Source organism: Microplitis mediator, chromosome 9 (genome assembly GCF_029852145.1).
Source record: "Microplitis mediator isolate UGA2020A chromosome 9, iyMicMedi2.1, whole genome shotgun sequence".
Lineage (NCBI taxonomy): Eukaryota > Metazoa > Arthropoda > Insecta > Hymenoptera > Braconidae > Microplitis > Microplitis mediator.
This window is the reverse complement of record NC_079977.1, coordinates 2,709,747-2,730,226: the sequence shown is the minus strand read 5'-3', so window position 1 is coordinate 2,730,226 and position 20,480 is coordinate 2,709,747. Positions and strand designations below refer to the sequence as shown.

The 20,480-nt window shown below is 35.3% G+C and overlaps 2 protein-coding genes across 4 annotated transcripts in view; one reads left to right on the top strand and one right to left on the bottom strand.

Moving 5' to 3' along the window:
• The window catches only part of LOC130675215 (UNC93-like protein), a 206,175-nt gene that overhangs the window by 35,193 nt on the left and 150,502 nt on the right, over window positions 1–20,480 (top strand). The gene's annotated exons all lie outside the window — the stretch shown is intronic.
• The window catches only part of LOC130675212 (metabotropic glutamate receptor 2-like), a 132,291-nt gene that overhangs the window by 44,488 nt on the left and 67,323 nt on the right, over window positions 1–20,480 (bottom strand). For all 3 annotated transcript variants that reach the window (XM_057480762.1, XM_057480761.1, XM_057480763.1), the window contains exon 2: window positions 8,398–8,540. In XM_057480762.1, the coding sequence (XP_057336745.1) occupies window positions 8,398–8,540 (143 nt within the window). The remainder of the gene's footprint in view (window positions 1–8,397; window positions 8,541–20,480) is intronic.

Here is a 20,480-nt window from a genome sequence, read left to right as displayed (position 1 = left end):
AAGTGTCTGGGAAATGTCTGGGAAGCGTCTGGAAAGTGTCTGGGAAATGTCTGGGAAGTGTCTGGGAAATGTCTGGGAAATGTCTAGGAAGTGTCTGGAAAGTGTCTGGGAAATGTCTGGGAAGTGTCTGGGAAGTGTCCGGAAAGTATCTGGGAAGTGTCTGGAAAGTGTCTGGGAAATGTCTGGGAAGTGTCTGGAAAGTGTCTGGGAAATGTCTAGGAAGTGTCTGGAAAGTGTCTGGGAAATGTCTGGGAAGTGTCTGGAAAGTGTCTGGGAAATGTCTGGGGAGTGCCTGGAAAGTGTCTGGGAAGTGTCTGGAAAGTGTCTGGGAAATGTCTGGGGAGTGTCTGGAAAGTGTCTGGGAAATGTCTGGGAAGCGTCTGGAAAGTGTCTGGGAAATGTCTGGGAAGTGTCTGGGAAATGTCTGGGAAATGTCTAGGAAGTGTCTGGAAAGTGTCTGGGAAATGTCTGGGAAGTGTCTGGGAAGTGTCCGGAAAGTATCTGGGAAGTGTCTGGAAAGTGTCTGGGAAATGTCTGGGAAGTGTCTGGAAAGTGTCTGGGAAATGTCTAGGAAGTGTCTGGAAAGTGTCTGGGAAATGTCTGGGAAGTGGCTGGAAAGTGTCTGGGAAATGTCTGGGGAGTGCCTGGAAAGTGTCTGGGAAGTGTCTGGAAAGTGTCTGGGAAATGTCTGGGGAGTGCCTGGAAAGTGTCTGGGAAATGTCTGGGAAGTGTCTGGAAAGTGTCTGGGGAGTGTCTGGGAAGTGTCTGGAAAGTGTCTGGGAAATGTCTGGGGAGTGCCTGGAAAGTGTCTGGGAAATGTCTGGGAAGTGTCTGGAAAGTGTCTGGGGAGTGTCTGGAAAGTGTCTGGGAAATGTCTAGGAAGTGTCTGGAAAGTGTCTGGGAAATGTCTGGGGAGTGCCTGGAAAGTGTCTGGGAAATGTCTGGGAAGTGTCTGGAAAGTGTCTGGGAAATGTCTGGGAAGTGTCTGGAAAGTGTCTGGGAAATGTCTGGGAAGTGTCTGGAAAGTGTCTGGGAAATGTCTAGGAAGTGTCTGGAAAGTGTCTGGGAAATGTCTGGGAAGTGTCTGGAAAGTGTCTGGGAAATGTCTGGGAAGTGTCTGGAAAGTGTCTGGGAAATGTCTAGGAAGTGTCTGGAAAGTGTCTGGGAAATGTCTGGGGAGTGTCTGGAAAGTGTCTGGGAAATGTCTGGGAAGCGTCTGGAAAGTGTCTGGGAAATGTCTGGGAAGTGTCTGGAAAGTGTCTGGGAAATGTCTAGGAAGTGTCTGGAAAGTGTCTGGGAAATGTCTGGGGAGTGCCTGGAAAGTGTCTGGGAAATGTCTGGGAAGTGTCTGGAAAGTGTCTGGAAAGTGTCTGGGGAGTGTCTGGAAAGTGTCTGGGAAATGTCTAGGAAGTGTCTGGAAAGTGTCTGGGAAATGTCTGGGAAGTGTCTGGAAAGTGTCTGGGAAATGTCTGGGAAGTGTCTGGAAAGTGTCTGGGAAATGTCTAGGAAATGTCTAGGAAGTGTCTGGAAAGTGTCTGGGAAATGTCTGGGAAGTGTCTGGAAAGTGTCTGGGAAATGTCTGGGAAGTGTCTGGAAAGTGTCTGGGAAATGTCTAGGAAGTGTCTGGAAAGTGTCTGGGAAATGTCTGGGGAGTGTCTGGAAAGTGTCTGGGAAATGTCTGGGAAGCGTCTGGAAAGTGTCTGGGAAATGTCTGGGAAGTGTCTGGAAAGTGTCTGGGAAATGTCTAGGAAGTGTCTGGAAAGTGTCTGGGAAATGTCTGGGGAGTGCCTGGAAAGTGTCTGGGAAATGTCTGGGAAGTGTCTGGAAAGTGTCTGGGGAGTGTCTGGAAAGTGTCTGGGAAATGTCTAGGAAGTGTCTGGAAAGTGTCTGGGAAATGTCTGGGAAGTGTCTGGAAAGTGTCTGGGAAATGTCTGGGAAGTGTCTGGAAAGTGTCTGGGAAATGTCTAGGAAGTGTCTGGAAAGTGTCTGGGAAATGTCTGGGGAGTGCCGGGAAAGTGTCTGGGAAATGTCTGGGAAGTGTCTGGAAAGTGTCTGGAAAGTGTCTGGGAAATGTCTAGGAAGTGTCTGGAAAGTGTCTGGGAAATGTCTGGGAAGTGTCTGGAAAGTGTCTGGGAAATGTCTGGGGAGTGCCTGGAAAGTGTCTGGGAAATGTCTGGGAAGTGTCTGGAAAGTGTCTGGGGAGTGTCTGGAAAGTGTCTGGGAAATGTCTGGGAAATGTCTAGGAAGTGTCTGGAAAGTGTCTGGGAAATGTCTGGGAAGTGTCTGGGAAGTGTCCGGAAAGTATCTGGGAAGTGTCTGGAAAGTGTCTGGGAAATGTCTGGGAAGTGTCTGGAAAGTGTCTGGGAAATGTCTAGGAAGTGTCTGGAAAGTGTCTGGGAAATGTCTGGGAAGTGTCTGGAAAGTGTCTGGGAAATGTCTGGGGAGTGCCTGGAAAGTGTCTGGGAAATGTCTGGGAAGTGTCTGGAAAGTGTCTGGGGAGTGTCTGGAAAGTGTCTGGGAAATGTCTAGGAAGTGTCTGGAAAGTGTCTGGGAAATGTCTAGGAAGTGTCTGGAAAGTGTCTGGGAAATGTCTAGGAAGTGTCTGGAAAGTGTCTGGGAAATGTCTGGGAAGTGTCTGGGAAGTGTCCGGAAAGTATCTGGGAAGTGTCTGGAAAGTGTCTGGGAAATGTCTGGGAAGTGTCTGGAAAGTGTCTGGAAAGTGTCTGGGGAGTGTCTGGAAAGTGTCTGGGAAATGTCTAGGAAGTGTCTGGAAAGTGTCTGGGAAATGTCTGGGAAGTGTCTGGAAAGTGTCTGGGAAATGTCTGGGAAGTGTCTGGAAAGTGTCTGGGAAATGTCTAGGAAGTGTCTGGAAAGTGTCTGGGAAATGTCTGGGGAGTGTCTGGAAAGTGTCTGGGAAATGTCTGGGAAGCGTCTGGAAAGTGTCTGGGAAATGTCTGGGAAGTGTCTGGGAAATGTCTGGGAAATGTCTAGGAAGTGTCTGGAAAGTGTCTGGGAAATGTCTGGGAAGTGTCTGGGAAGTGTCCGGAAAGTATCTGGGAAGTGTCTGGAAAGTGTCTGGGAAATGTCTGGGAAGTGTCTGGAAAGTGTCTGGGAAATGTCTAGGAAGTGTCTGGAAAGTGTCTGGGAAATGTCTGGGAAGTGTCTGGAAAGTGTCTGGGAAATGTCTGGGGAGTGCCTGGAAAGTGTCTGGGAAGTGTCTGGAAAGTGTCTGGGAAATGTCTGGGGAGTGTCTGGAAAGTGTCTGGGAAATGTCTGGGAAGCGTCTGGAAAGTGTCTGGGAAATGTCTGGGAAGTGTCTGGGAAATGTCTGGGAAATGTCTAGGAAGTGTCTGGAAAGTGTCTGGGAAATGTCTGGGAAGTGTCTGGGAAGTGTCCGGAAAGTATCTGGGAAGTGTCTGGAAAGTGTCTGGGAAATGTCTGGGAAGTGTCTGGAAAGTGTCTGGGAAATGTCTAGGAAGTGTCTGGAAAGTGTCTGGGAAATGTCTGGGAAGTGGCTGGAAAGTGTCTGGGAAATGTCTGGGGAGTGCCTGGAAAGTGTCTGGGAAGTGTCTGGAAAGTGTCTGGGAAATGTCTGGGGAGTGCCTGGAAAGTGTCTGGGAAATGTCTGGGAAGTGTCTGGAAAGTGTCTGGGGAGTGTCTGGGAAGTGTCTGGAAAGTGTCTGGGAAATGTCTGGGGAGTGCCTGGAAAGTGTCTGGGAAATGTCTGGGAAGTGTCTGGAAAGTGTCTGGGGAGTGTCTGGAAAGTGTCTGGGAAATGTCTAGGAAGTGTCTGGAAAGTGTCTGGGAAATGTCTGGGGAGTGCCTGGAAAGTGTCTGGGAAATGTCTGGGAAGTGTCTGGAAAGTGTCTGGGAAATGTCTGGGAAGTGTCTGGAAAGTGTCTGGGAAATGTCTGGGAAGTGTCTGGAAAGTGTCTGGGAAATGTCTAGGAAGTGTCTGGAAAGTGTCTGGGAAATGTCTGGGAAGTGTCTGGAAAGTGTCTGGGAAATGTCTGGGAAGTGTCTGGAAAGTGTCTGGGAAATGTCTAGGAAGTGTCTGGAAAGTGTCTGGGAAATGTCTGGGGAGTGTCTGGAAAGTGTCTGGGAAATGTCTGGGAAGCGTCTGGAAAGTGTCTGGGAAATGTCTGGGAAGTGTCTGGAAAGTGTCTGGGAAATGTCTAGGAAGTGTCTGGAAAGTGTCTGGGAAATGTCTGGGGAGTGCCTGGAAAGTGTCTGGGAAATGTCTGGGAAGTGTCTGGAAAGTGTCTGGAAAGTGTCTGGGGAGTGTCTGGAAAGTGTCTGGGAAATGTCTAGGAAGTGTCTGGAAAGTGTCTGGGAAATGTCTGGGAAGTGTCTGGAAAGTGTCTGGGAAATGTCTGGGAAGTGTCTGGAAAGTGTCTGGGAAATGTCTAGGAAATGTCTAGGAAGTGTCTGGAAAGTGTCTGGGAAATGTCTGGGAAGTGTCTGGAAAGTGTCTGGGAAATGTCTGGGAAGTGTCTGGAAAGTGTCTGGGAAATGTCTAGGAAGTGTCTGGAAAGTGTCTGGGAAATGTCTGGGGAGTGTCTGGAAAGTGTCTGGGAAATGTCTGGGAAGCGTCTGGAAAGTGTCTGGGAAATGTCTGGGAAGTGTCTGGAAAGTGTCTGGGAAATGTCTAGGAAGTGTCTGGAAAGTGTCTGGGAAATGTCTGGGGAGTGCCTGGAAAGTGTCTGGGAAATGTCTGGGAAGTGTCTGGAAAGTGTCTGGGGAGTGTCTGGAAAGTGTCTGGGAAATGTCTAGGAAGTGTCTGGAAAGTGTCTGGGAAATGTCTGGGAAGTGTCTGGAAAGTGTCTGGGAAATGTCTGGGAAGTGTCTGGAAAGTGTCTGGGAAATGTCTAGGAAGTGTCTGGAAAGTGTCTGGGAAATGTCTGGGGAGTGTCTGGAAAGTGTCTGGGAAATGTCTGGGAAGCGTCTGGAAAGTGTCTGGGAAATGTCTGGGAAGTGTCTGGGAAATGTCTGGGAAATGTCTAGGAAGTGTCTGGAAAGTGTCTGGGAAATGTCTGGGAAGTGTCTGGGAAGTGTCCGGAAAGTATCTGGGAAGTGTCTGGAAAGTGTCTGGGAAATGTCTGGGAAGTGTCTGGAAAGTGTCTGGGAAATGTCTAGGAAGTGTCTGGAAAGTGTCTGGGAAATGTCTGGGGAGTGCCTGGAAAGTGTCTGGGAAATGTCTGGGAAGTGTCTGGAAAGTGTCTGGGGAGTGTCTGGAAAGTGTCTGGGAAATGTCTAGGAAGTGTCTGGAAAGTGTCTGGGAAATGTCTGGGAAGTGTCTGGAAAGTGTCTGGGAAATGTCTGGGAAGTGTCTGGAAAGTGTCTGGGAAATGTCTAGGAAGTGTCTGGAAAGTGTCTGGGAAATGTCTGGGGAGTGTCTGGAAAGTGTCTGGGAAATGTCTGGGAAGTGTCTGGAAAGTGTCTGGGAAATGTCTGGGAAGTGTCTGGGAAATGTCTGGGAAGTGTCTGGAAAGTGTCTGGGAAATGTCTAGGAAGTGTCTGGAAAGTGTCTGGGAAATGTCTGGGGAGTGTCTGGAAAGTGTCTGGGAAGTGTCCGGAAAGTATCTGGGAAGTGTCTGGAAAGTGTCTGGGAAATGTCTAAGAAGTGTTTGGGAAGTGTCCGGGAAGTGTCTGGGAAGTGTCTTTCGGACACATTTCGACCAGATACCTGTCAAAAACTTGCCAAAAGCACTAATTTCACATAATAAAACATTTCTATTTTTCTTCTGCCTAAGAAATCGTTCGAAATATAAATTAAAAGCAAAAATTTCCTTTGGGCGAGAAAAAATTTTCTTGAGGCAGGAAAAAATTTATTGCGCTGAGAAATTTTTTCTAGCCCTAAGAAAATTTTTGTTTTCGTTTTACAACGGAATATATTCGTTACTTCAAGAAATCATTTTTTGTGTACATGCTTGGGGATGATTTGAATTCTTAACGTTATTACTATTTTTTGAATTTTTAAAAAATATATAATATTTAGAGGACTTCTATATTAATGAAACACTAGTCCTTGGTTTAAATGGAAATTTGATGTAGTTATTTTACAATTCAACTGCTGGAACGGATTCGAAAATGAAATGGAAATAGGAGGTAAACCGTGGAATGCTTTAGTAACAACAACTAGCACATGCATAAGCCCACAGGTCGTGATCTCGTGACAGGATGGTCGAATCTCGTTCAGCTTAAGAGCCACCAGGGTAATAAATATATAGATATACTAATGAACCTGTTTCATCTCTTACACGAAATACTTGAAAGCCATGTCGAGAAAACCAACCGGAGACCGTGTAGGAGTATATATGATATAGATAAAGATATATAGAGATTAAGAGATAGAGTTTAGAACATATTGCGGTTTTGAGTACATAATACTGCTGTATATATAGAGCTAAGAATTTGTAGAAAGTGATGCAGTCTCTTCCTAATTAGTAGCTTTTCGGAGCTCATTTGATATTTCAGTTCATGTCCTTACATCACATCCTACATTCTCTAGTGTCTCGATCTAATTTCTCAAAGAAGAAACCATGTTCTGAGTATAATTATATGATGCATTTATTAATATTAATTGCGACATTATTTAAGCTTAAGTTTAAACCTGGTAAATGCATAATCATACTTAACTTATCTCTTGAAACTTAACGTTTAATTCAAAATAGTATATTACATACCTAGGCCAGTAAAATGAGAAAAGTTTCAGATCACATGTAATTCTTGGCAGAGGTGAAGCCGATTATTTATTTGAATTTAGACTAAATTTGGACAAATAGGTCTGTCTTTAAGTTTTTATGAAAAATTTAAGCTCATTTTGATCTAAAGATGATCAAAAACAGACTAAAAATAATAAACAGTAAAAGTCAGATTTTGGTTTGGATAAAAATACAAGACGGCAAAAGATTTTGAGAAAAAAGTTTGATTCCGATCTACAGGTGACCAAAACCAGACTAAAAAATCGGTCTATCGGTTAACCCTGCGGGCCAGCCCCCAAACTTCCCGCTCAACGAGCTCGAAAACATTATTGTGAATACATTTTCGAGCTCTTCGAGCTCGAAAATACTTTTGAATGCCATTGTTTTCTAAAAAAACATTTTTTAGCGTTCTTTCTCCCACGATATCTCGCGAACGAATTATCCGATTTCGATGGTTGAGGCGGCAATCGACGCGTTTTATTAAGTTCTAGAGCTGATTATATTTTGAAATCGAATGATTCAATTTTTTTGTAGATATCCGAAAAAAAACGTTTTTCACTATTTTTTTAATCAACGATATCTCGTAAACGAATGGACCGTTTAAGACGATTGAGGCAGCAATCGACGTGTTTTATCAAGTTCTAAAGCTGAAAAAATTTTGAAATTGATTTATCCAGTCGTTTTTGAGAAATTACAAAAAAACAAAAAACAAAATTTTTTTTGAATTCTTTCGTCAACGGTTTCTCTTGAACGAATGAACCGATTTTGATGGTTGATGTGACATTCGACGCGGCTTATAAAGTTTTAGAGCTGATTAAATTTTGGAACCAATCCATCGAGCAAATTAAAAGTTATCCAAATAAAACATTTTTGAAAAAATTGTATTTTTGAAATATCTCCGAACGCACCTTAACGATCAAGCTCAAATTTTTACAGCTTCAAGATATTAACAAGCAACGCCGAATGACACCTCAAAGATCAAAATCGGTTCATCCGTTCAAGAGTTATGAATATTTACATACATACATACATACATACGTACGTACGTACGTACACACATACATACACTCGGACATCATCGTGAAATTAGTCAGGATAGCTTCCTATAATTTCAAAACGTCAACATCTGATAGAAATTCGGTTTTTGCAAATCGGACCGAAACCAATAACTTCCCGAATTTTTGAAAATTTTCAATTTTCTTAGCGGGAAGTTAAAAGAATTGAAAACAAGTCTGAAAATAATCTAAACAAGGAATAGAACGGGAAAAACTCGGTTGAATTTCACATGTTAATTAAATAAAAATAAAAAGTAAAATTTGAATTTTATTTAAAAAAGATGAAATGAAATTTTTCAACCCGGATTTTTAAGTAAATCTTGAATATGTTTCATCTCTTTAATTTTATTTTATTTTATGAAAGAAGATTTTGTAAATAGCATTAAAATTGAGAAAAGCTTTTTGATTCAACTCAGTATATATATATGTATCCATATTTATGTATATATAATAAAACAAGACGACACAGGATGTAGATAAAATGATTTTATGCTTCAGGTTTTAGGTCATTGTTATAAATATCTTATATTTACCCTGATATATATATATATTTTTTTTTTGTTTTGTTTCATTGTTTGACAATAAACTTAAAAAATTATTATTTCAAGAGTGTAAAGCTATATTTTGTCTCAACTTACTTGTGGTATTCGAAAAAGTCTTAAAAGATTAGCAACTTGAATAGAAGTTACAGAAGAAGCTGCTCCAACAACTCCACTGATAACTTTTCGAACAGTGCTTTTGTTGCAGTGGTATTCGGCACCATCAATATTGCTTATAGATCCTGCAAACAAAAAAAAAATATATATATATAGATATATGTTGTTAGTGATTTGAGAGGATTAAATAAAAAATTCATCAGGAAAACGATTCAGTAGATAATTCAAGTATTTCGGGTATGATTAAATACTTGAATCACTTTCGATTCGATGAACAGACACATAAACTACTTCCGGGTTGAAAAATTATCCAATCAAGTTCTTTTCATACGTTACAACTTTTTTTTTTTGAGTCTATAATAGAATACTTATAAATTGATCGGATATCCGTCACCGATTTTCTATAAAAAAATTTCAACTGATTATTTTGCGAGATGTAAAAATAAAATATGTATTCACAGTCCGAAAAAATTCAAATTTTCAGGTACCTGAGAATTGAAACGGTTTCGCGCAATGAAAATGAAAAAATTTTATGAAATTTGACTGCTTCAAAGTGACTGAAGGGGTAATTGGAAGTGACTACAATTTTCGGCATCAATATTCGAAAAATTTTAGAAATCTAATCCACTAGATTTTTTTGCTTTCCAATTTTTTTTGTTTCATTTCCCGGAAAACGTTTTGATCTTCAGTTACATAAATTTTCGAGAGTAAAATTAAAATATATTTTTACTCTGATTTAAAATTTTGTTTACTGCATACTCAAAATATTCGAGCTGTCTCCGAACAGTAAAATTTCTTAAACCAAATTGCCCGCATAAGCATATATAAATATATACATCAAAAACCTATATGACATTAATTTTTTCCCATAAATGAATGAAAATAAGAAAAAAGAAATGAAAAGTAAAAAATCTACTGGATCCAAAATTCGGAAATGTTTCACACGTCACCCGAAAATGACAGGCCACCCCCAACTACCCCTTAAGTCGCCTTTAGACATAAATTTCAGGAATTATTTTCATTTTCGATGCGCGAAAAACGTTACAATCTTCAAGTACATCATAAATGTACATATATGGTTACTTATATTTCTTCATAAATGTCAACATATATGTCATCGTAGGCTTCAACGAAGATATTGTCGACATTTATGACAACATATATACTAAATTACTCAACATACATGTTATATTTATTTGTCATATATATTTCCATGGATATCCTTGACTATCACCATCATTTCCGGCTCGCCAAATTAATACCGACACTTTATTATTCCATCCCACACCCCAATTTCTTTCCTTCACTCTATTTTCCAAACTCATTTAATTGATTAGTTATTTATCTACCAAAAAAATATCGATTGCTATCTATAATTGAAAATTATATATTTATTTTTTTTTTTCAAATTATCATAGATATATAACAAGTATATAAATCTCAACGGTCATATTTTAACAGTACATACAACACCTGTTGAATTAGTTATAAAATAGTTCATACATATATTTATATATATGTTTGAGTTTATTATATATATATTTTTCAACGATAACAAGATAAACTTTTGAACGTCGGATCGTTAAAAGTTAATAATATGCCACCGAGATATATTTATGCTTTTAATGTTACTTCATGACTATATATGTATATATATATATATATATATATTTATATATATAACTGCAGTATATTTGGTTCTATCTTAACAATTTACTTTATAAATATCTCCATACACGGAAAAAAATTATGGTAACCGTTTCGAGTACAGTAGGACCTCGTTATAAGACTAACGACAATTACGACTAAAATCAAGATAAACTGTACATACATAAAGATTTTAGATCAAATAATTTATTCTCATAAATAATATTTAAAATTTCGTGTTTTAAAATTTAATTAACAGAAAAGAACAACAAAACTCTGTTCATTTATGAATATATATAAAAAAGATTCACTGTATAATAGAGTAGAGTTGAACCGAATACAGAAATAAAATGCAAAACGGCGATAGTCTTATAACGAGGTCTGGGTGCAAACACTATTAAGCACAATAGTGGACGTACCTCAATTCCAAGAATTTTTCCCTTACAGCTCCGAGCTAGTCTTATAACGAGGTCCTACTGTATCTAAATACACGATACCAAATTGGTCTGGGTTCGATTCCCAGTTCGGGCTGTCTATATTTTTCTCAATTTATCTATAAATTGTCTTATTGAGAAGGTTTGCATGTTTAGGTTTCCACTATATTTAAACGGTTTTTCCTAAGAAATATCAGACCATAACCTTATGGTAAAAATTTGTTACAATTACAAGATATACGCCCATGATTTCAGTGAACAATTTTCACAATGAATTTCACTCCTAAAGGATTAAATAAATAAACAGTAATCCGCTTCGCGATCACTCCGGATTCAATCCGCGTTCACTCCGTAAATTTTTTACAGTGTAGTATGGAACGATCACCATAATGACTTTAATTAAACCCATAATGACTTTAATTAAACCCATATAGACAGGAATCATTACCATAATTCGTACGGATGTCATTCTTAAAGTCAAAATATATAAAAAAAAACCTGTTACCATACAATATGAGAACTATTCCCATATATATTGTAATTATAACTGCAAAATTTTCTCCGCGTACATACTTGGGATGATTATTTACTTTTCGACATAAATGTATCATACTGTTAGTCATATATATTGTTAAAAATTATTCAACAAGTTTCGCTATATGCTGATGATATTTCAACACGACGTACAGGGTAACTTTATATACGTATTTAAAGTTGTAATATTTCGGTTAGTTAGCAATGCAACAGCATTGCAGTACTTGCGAGGCGATAGTTGATGAAGCCAACTGAGAACAAGAACAAGATATTGTTCTTGTTGTTGTTGTTGTTCTTAAAGTAGAAAACGAGTGCGAGTAAAAAAAAGATTTACACGACAGGTAAAATAAAAATAAAAATAAAAAATAACAACTAGTTTAAACTTTACGAAATTACTTCAACTATAACTTGTGCATCTAAACTTACTTAATTCAAACCTCGATCAAGTTAAAGTCATGAACACAAAACATAAAACGGTTTTTCTTTTAATATTTGACGTAATGGAAAAAAAATTTTCAGTCAGCCCGCATAAAAATATCATATATGGTAAACATTTCTTAAAAAATATATGTTACAGATATACATATATATGTGACAATACATAAAATCTTATAGAGAACTATACATAGATTTTGTATATATGCTGGCAATTCAAAAGAAAAATTCTTTTAATCATAAAACAATGAGTGTAGAAGGAATTTTTTTGAATTGCCAGCATCTGTCCAAAAATGGACCAAACGAAAAAGATTTTTTTTCATTTTCTTCGTTTGCAAATTTAGTTTTCAGAAAAAAATACAAAAAAATTATTCAGAAGGTTCTTCTATTTTTGAACTTGATTTTTCGAACAAAATTCAAATTATTTCGAGGATTACCATTTAAATTTATTGTTTTTATTTTTTTTTCCAAATTTGAAAGTTTTCTGAGCACTCTCAAAAATTTTAAGCATGGTGTTATGAGAAATAAGGCTAGTTGTAAAAAATTTTTTTTTTCAATTGGAAAAAAAAAATATAAATCGAAAAAACATCACTCTGAAAAAATTTGAGGATCTGCAAAAAATGTCAAAGCTTCATATAAAAAAAAAAATAAAAAATGGTAAACATCGAAAAATTTTTGATTTTTTCTAAAAATCTACAAAAAAACAATGAAGATAGGTTGCAATAATTTTTTGTATTTTTTTTCAAAAAGTACATTTAAAAACAAAAATTTTGAAAAAAAAAACGTCCCAATCAGTCGAATTTTGAAAAAGTTATAGCTATTTAAAATAAAAAAAGCCATTTTTTTCAAAAATTAAAACTTTTTTTCGGTTGGGTGAAAAAATTTGAAAAAATTATGAGAAACGTTTTTGATGGGGTAGAAAACGAGAAAAAATTTTCAGTCAAATCTAAAGGGGTCGGGTTCAAAAGTGGTCGATTTGGCGTGGAATGCCCCATGTATATGTGTGCTAGCTTACAAATTTACATATATAATTATCAATATATGTAATACATATATGTGCTAACTTATAAGTTAACATATATGATTATAAATATATATAATACATGTATTAACTTATAAACTTACGTATATAATTAATTATATTAAAACTTACTATATTATATATAAGAAAATATATATCGTTTTTGGCCACTTATATGGTCCCACATTGATTATATATTTTTTCATATATATTTATCATATATGGTATTTTCAAGGGAGTCCGTTCAGTGTTTTAGATCATTATATTATACATTTTTATCGAGATTGTCGACTGAGTATCGATTCTTCAGAGCCTCAGGACTCGGGGACAATTTTATCGACCTACTGTAGTTTTCTCGGGGCTTCTTTGATCTTCTTACCGTCTTTTTGTACGCGATAACGTTAACTGGGGAAAGACGTTTCTTTAGTTGAATTTTTTATTTCATGAACTACCTCATTGTTTTATTTTTAATATAAAAAAATTTACTGTCCGGGTACAAAGGAAATGAAGAGACGAGCTATGATCAGAAAATTCGATTGAATATTTATTTATTTCTGTCTTTATTGCCAGCTTATTTTAATAATGGACATTATAAATTTAAATTATTTCTTCTTTTGTCGTCGGAATACGCAATGCAAATATTTAATTCAATTACCTGTAAAGTAATAAACTGCTGAAGGACGGATGAGAAAAATTTGTTATAAAAAATTAAAAAATTTGTTCTTTGTAAAACATCTAGGGTGAAAATTTTTTTTAACTTGAGAAATTTTTTGTGATTCACTTTTTAACGAATAAGATTTTTTTTTTAAATTTCATTAACTTTGAAAAATTTTGACTATTAATTTTTTTTTTTTTTTACATGAAAAAAAAAATAATGGGATAAAAATTCACTGGAAAATAAAAATTTGTTTGAGAGAAAATCGGAATACGTTGACGTTAAGCTTTAAATTAATTAGGGGGAGGAGACGAAAAGAAGCCTCAGAAAAAAAATTGTCTTGGGTTTTTTTGTGACAAAAAGATAAAAATTTGATAAGTGAAGAAAAGTCTAAAAAAAATTCAAAAATTAGAATTAACATTTTTTGAATTTTATAAGAAATTTTCAACGGCCCAAATTGCCCCATAATGTTCAAGTTGACCCTAGTAGAGTTTCAAAAAAAAAATTGTCACCCAGTTTACCTTAGGGTCCATTTTGTTCTCTTTTTTGAAATCTTTTAAGACCGAATTTTTTTCCCTCGTTATCATAAAATATGTATTCAAAAAAATATATGATAAAGTAATTGGGACATTAGCAATTGAAAAAAAAAAAAAAAACTAGAGATTATTAATTTTTTTATAATATATCGATTTGCTGTCATAAAAAAAATGACGAGCCTCAATTCGATTTGCAGAAATACCCTCGGGTAAGCCCAGTCGTCAATCGTCGCTTACATTACCAGCTCTCTTAAATTCTTTTTCTTTTTTTCCACCATTTTTCATCTTTTTATATTTCCTACTATCTCCTTTCTACTAGTCGTCGCGGTGCTCTGACGAAAATCCTGAATAAATATTTGCCAGCAGCTTAACATGAAGATCAAGAGCCCACGCTATTTTCCCGTAGCTGAGCCATATAAAATTTACTCAAGGCAAATATCCATCAACTTTGGTTCTACTGCCCCTTAATATTAGATTCTTCATAAAATGATAAAAAAATAATCATTTAAAGAACTCGTGTAGTTGCTTATAAGCTTCATTTTTTTAAATTTAAATATCTCGTCTAACTAAATAGACTTTTTTTCCCAAGTAAATAAGAGGAGAGATTTAAAAACTAAATTAGACGTAGCGAATGCGGTTTTCTGAGTAAAGTAACAAAAACGACAGAAAAAAATTTTTTTTTAAACATAAAAAAAGCTTGACCCTGTGGTCCGATCCCAAGACTTCTCTAAAAAAAAATTAATTTTTGTCCCACGATAACTTTGGAACAAATCAGCCGATTTGGAAGTTTTTGGCGGCAATCGAACTGGCTCATCAATACTTAGAACTGGATACATTTTGAGGCAAATCGGGCCGGTAGTTTATGAGTTATACGAAAAAAACCTAAAAAAAGAATTTTTTTAATTTTTATTTTTCGTATACCTCGTAAACTTCTCGACCGATCGACTTCAAAATTTATTGAGATCTAAGTCTTGATGAGCCCTTTCGATTGCCGCCAAAAACGTCCAAATCGGTTAATTTGTTCCAAAGTTATCGTACGACAAAAATTAGCTTACACGCATCCATACACACACGGACGGACGTTCATCCGGAAATAGTGGAATAGTTTCTTAGGAAAACACGTCGAGATCTGATGAAAACTCAATTTTCGAAAATCGGACCGAAATCGGTAACTTCCCTCTTTTTTTAAATTTTGAATTTTAATGGCGGGAAGTTTAAAAGGTGAAGGTAACGATAAAAAGTAAGAATTATTACGCAACATCCGAGTACTCACCTAAAAACAAAGGGTTTATTAAGGTTATGTAAACGCAAGCCAATTATCATTATACCGTAATTTTTCTTAAGTTTTCACGGGTTGATGGGACTGTTACAAAGAACCGAGGAAAAAAATTATCTTCATAAAGTCTCAGGGTTGTTGATGATGATACCTTTTTACCTTACACTCAGCTGTCTTTCTTCTTAACTCCCTGATGTCATGACTACCCGACCCCTTACACCCTTGATGAGAGAGTATGTAAGTAAGATTTGGGTCGCCGTCAAAAGAAGGATGTTGATGCTCTTTTACAGGGTACTATACGGTTATTCTCCAGGGGATGGATATATACCGCTATGAAAAGTACACTTTATAACACAGCCACGGAATTTTTATTTTTTTATTCAAATCGCGATTTTTTTCCCGTAATTCTATTTAATAAGTTAGCAAAAAAAAAAATCGAAAATATGCAAAGCCTATGAAAAAATAACGAGCTCGCGAAAATGAAAAAAGTTATAACGGTAATCGGAACTTGGATCAAGATAAATATATGCATAAAAAATGTATATGTCGTATTATAGGATAAAAAAGTTTAAATTTTTAGTACAATCCCATCGTTTATACTAAAGAATCGTTGGTTCGTGCGCTGAAAGACGCTGGTTTATGAATTTAGTCGATATAGGATGAAATTCAACCCCTGTTATATATAAGTATATATATGTAGAAAATGTAGAGCCTATAAGAGATGAGGACTTTAGGTGAATATGGATAAATTTAAGCTTAGATACGTTGTTAGAAATGTTTTTCATTACAGATCAGATAGAAAAAAATAATTTCAATTTTATAATGCGTTTTTTTAAGCTTTACTGTACACTAGGGTGAGCCAAAAAAACCAACCTATCGAATTTACGTCTTAAAAAGGACCTATATATCGAGAGAAAAATTCTCCCATTGGGCAAAATTTTTAGCTCAATTTTAAAAGGTGTCGGTAATAGTAACATTGGCGATAGTTGTCGCGGACGCTGCAATGTCAGTTTGGCCGTCGAGCCCTTACTGTATTGCCGTATCCACATTGTTTCTGGCCGATAAACCTAGCCTAACGACATCTACATAGTTCTTGTGGTAATACGATAGTATACATTGATTGACAAGCCAGAAATTATGGCGGGAAAAACTAGTGGCATTGTGCCCTCGTCATTGTAGTACGGGTCTCAGGCCATGCTGTTTCGCCGTGCCTGCTATGCATACGTGTGAGCAAGACAATAGCTCTAGTACTATACAGTATACACAGAAAGAAATTTTCTTTAAAAATTACCGTTAAATTCACTGTAATCGTAGGACATAATGCAGCGCTTTTATTTATTACGATTTTTGAAATAAAAATTACGAAAAAATTTATTTATTTTGTGGTAGACTTCATAAAATTTACCAAAAACCGAATAAAATTTACAGTAGACTACGGTAAAATTTTTTGAAAAAAAATTAAAAATTATCTCACTTACCGACAAATGATTAGGTCCCCGGGTCAAAAATAAAACTTGATTCAGACTCGCTTCGCCTTATTTTCTTTTGAAGTTATCGATCTGCCGACGATTTTTTTATAAGATCTCGACTTTTTCGACTTAAATTCAATTTTTTTCAACTTTTTTAACTTTTTTCATCTTAGGTTCAACTTATTCGTCTTTACTTTGAGCACGATAGTCATTCACATTAATTTTGACTCGCTAAACCAAGTCGAAAAAAAGTCATTTATTCGCCTTACTTTCGCCTTAATATATAAAAATTATTTCACCTTAGTTATGACTTTTTTGACTTATAATTTAAGTCGAATAAGTCTACATCAACTCAGTTTCGACTTGATTTAGACTTTTTCGCCTTACATTTTAAGTCGAATAAGTCTAAACCAAGTCAATTTCGACTTGATCTTGACTTTTTCGTCTTAAAATTTAAGTCGAATGAGTCTAAACCAAGTGAATTTCGACTTGATTTAAACTTTTTCGTCTTAAATCGTGACTATGTAAGCCAGTTAAGTCTAAACCGAGGCGAAAACTTAATATATTTCATACCTCCGTAAAAAAAGTCGAGTTTGTCTTGTGAAAAACGGCTCCAAATTTCAACTTGGTAAACCAAGTCTAAATCAAGTTTTATTTTTGACCCGGGTCGTGCCATTCCTCCCACGATTACGGTGAATATAACGGTGTTGAACGCCATGCATTTTTTACCGTGTAAAAAATCGGGAGTGAATTCGCATTTTACGTAAATCCGAATTCACTCCATCAATCGGAGTTCCGGAGTTTAAAAAAAATCACTCCGCATACTGGGTAAATACAGAGTTTGTTTTTTCAGAGAAGTGATTTCCGCATTCACTTCGATTCGGAGTTTTCATTTTAAATTAAAATCTCTTTCGGAGTAAATTTCACTCCAAGAGGATTGAATAAAAAGTCAACTGCTCCGTATTCATTCCGCAAATTTTTTCAATATATTTAATTTCTCAATTTTCATTATTCTTCTATATATAGACCGTAGGAAATTTGAGGAGTGAATGCGGATTAAATCCGGAATGATTTTAGGGTGATCTGGATTTTATTTGTCCGCATTTACTTTGATTCAGAGTTTTGACATTCAAATAATTTTTTTTTTGAAGTGAATTTCACTTCGAACCAGTTTCAATATTGAAATCATTTTCCCTATTTAGTGAATTTCATTCCAAGGGGATTAAGTAAATAAACAGTCATCCGCTTCACATTCACTCCGGATTTAATCCTCGTTCACTCCGAAAATTTTTTTCACTAACACACCTTAGAGTTTTCTAAATTTCAAAAGCTATCAGGGGAAAGTTTAATGAATTTTAAGAACCCTTGACAAAAATCAGCATAATGAACAATTTTTCGAGATCGTTTAAATGAGAAAAAAAAATATACATATTTCTTAAAGTCCCATTATTAATGTGGTTCTAACAACACTTTTGATGTCCCGGAAGACTGAAAATAATCATCCAAGCTTTATATTCCTGTCAACATCAGCTCCCGCATAAAATGGAGCGAATTTTTTTTTTAATTCTATTGTGTTGATTTATTCTAAAGAACATAATTAATATCCCCGAGCAAAAGTAGTGACCCAGCCGTCAGCCGCAAAAAATCATCTCCCAAGAAATTATATTACCCGGAGAAAAAATATCCTGATTGAAACGATCTAATGGATCGTGATTCGCGTATCGCGATTTGTATAGCCACCATCGCGATCTATTCTAGTCGCGATCATTCACGATCCGAATTGCTGTCAGTATTAAACGTATCGATTCTCGCACTAACCTCCGAATAACTAAACGGGTATCGTGACAATAAGAATCGTGTCGTGCTGGTCACGATATTTTCCCGGTGTAAAAATCTATAGGAAATCGGGGCATGTCGGCCTACGCTAAAATTAAAAAAAAAAAAATTTCTTACGTACTGTCAAAAGTAATCAATTTCCATTTCTCGCACTTAGTCATTGCACTCTTACATAAATTTTGAAGTTTATCTCGTAAAAAACTTGTCTCAGCAGCTTTGGAGACGAAATAAACACGAATATTGCAAATAGCACGGATATGCAATTCACATTTTAAAGTCAGTGTCTGAATTATTTATACTCTATGCCTTTAGTTCATTTTTTATTTCATTTTCCTCAAGGTATTTTATTTTGTTTTAAAAAAAGAGAACGTTGGTGATGTCGATGTGGAAAGAATGTTCAATTGGGATGTTTTGGAACATGTGTGTCGTGCCACGAGGGATTTTACGATGTTTCATTTGTATATATATATATATATATATATATATATATATATATATTTATATATATATGTATTCAGTTGTAGTTTATATAAAGCAAAGCGTTGCAATCAGTGTAATAAAAGTTCAGTATCCGCGAAATGGCAACAGGAGTTTAAAATATATTCTCAATTTATTCCAACAGAGTATTACACTATTTTTTTAAAACTATACTTTTTGTCTCTATGAAAAAAAAAAAATTTTTTTTTACAACAATTTTACATTATGAAATAAACATCGAAATAATGGAAGCAGAATAATTAATTTTTTTATGATTTAAAAAAGTGCGGGAAATTTAAAATTTAAAAATTTAAATTTAAAACGGACAATTAAATTAAAGTGTAACTTTAATTTGCATTAATATCTGACAATTAATTAATTATTATTTATTGAATTATATATATATATATATATATATATATATATATATATATATATATATATATATATATATATTGCAACATGTGATGTGGTTATTACCGTTTTATCAAATGAATAATGCAATCAGGAATAACAGATGGCACGAGTACTCTTTGTGGTGATACAAATTTATTTTCACTGTTATAAATTGCGATTTATGACCTGATGGCTGTATCACAAATGTTGAATAATTCACATGAAGTACAATTGTTACAATTTAATTATTTATATTCTATTGTTTCGATTAATTTGTATTATTGGCTATTTTCGATTAATCTTCGCAATACAATTAATTTTATACGCGAGTAAATAAAAATTTAAAAGAGGGGTGAGCACAATAGTAATTTTTTTTTTATTTCTTAAGACACCGGTAACTGAATTTTGAATTTTTTTTTGGGATAATCGAATTTGTCGGAAAAAAAAAAAGGAAAAATGGAAATTGTAATTTTTAGGATACAGAAATGAATTTTTTTGATAAAATCTCTATTGAGCCCAATGGTGTTAAGAATTTTTTTTGTTTTGGTAAAATTTTTAAATAATTGGTAATTAAAAAAAAATAATATGGAGATGGAAGTAATTTTGCATAACATTTCAAGCTGTAGCACTGCAAGTGTCGTCATACTTTCGTAATAATGTATTAGTCATGTTTGTTTAACAACAGTTGGTCCATAGTTGAATTAGTTTTGAACAATTATCACTAGACTAACTAATCCAATTAGCTGCTGAAAATAATTTATTAAAATCATTTAGCCATTTATTTTTAAATTAGTTACTTTCATAAAAATTCTCAATTAATTTCCAAGCTAAGTTTGAAAATTTCTAAATTTCCTCATCAAAAAAAAATTTTTCGATCGAATACTGACTCAAATTTTTTTGCGGCCATAGAAATATTCCTCAAGACTTCGGTCTGAAAAAAAAATTTTTCTCACCCACACAGATTTTGAAAATTTATCCAAAAATAGTCGCACAATTTTTTAGACTCTTTCAATTTTGGATCCCATTGAAATTTCGAGTTTTTGAAATTAAATTTTCAATTTTTTCATTTAGGGAGGGGGTGAAATGAACCCCATAAGAAAAAAATTTAAATAGTGTCCACGGTAAATTTTTCTCTACAATTTGAATTCACAAAAATTTCAGGGGTTTCCTTTTCCTCTATAGATATTAGACTTTCAAATTGAATAAAGTGATATAACTGATAATGAGTTTAGCATCCCTGGGCATTGGCTATTCCACAAACCAATTCACGAGCGACCAAATAACTACCACTTTCTAATTATTCGGCTGAATAAACTTAAATGAACGTGGAAGCGTTTGACGCACTCGGC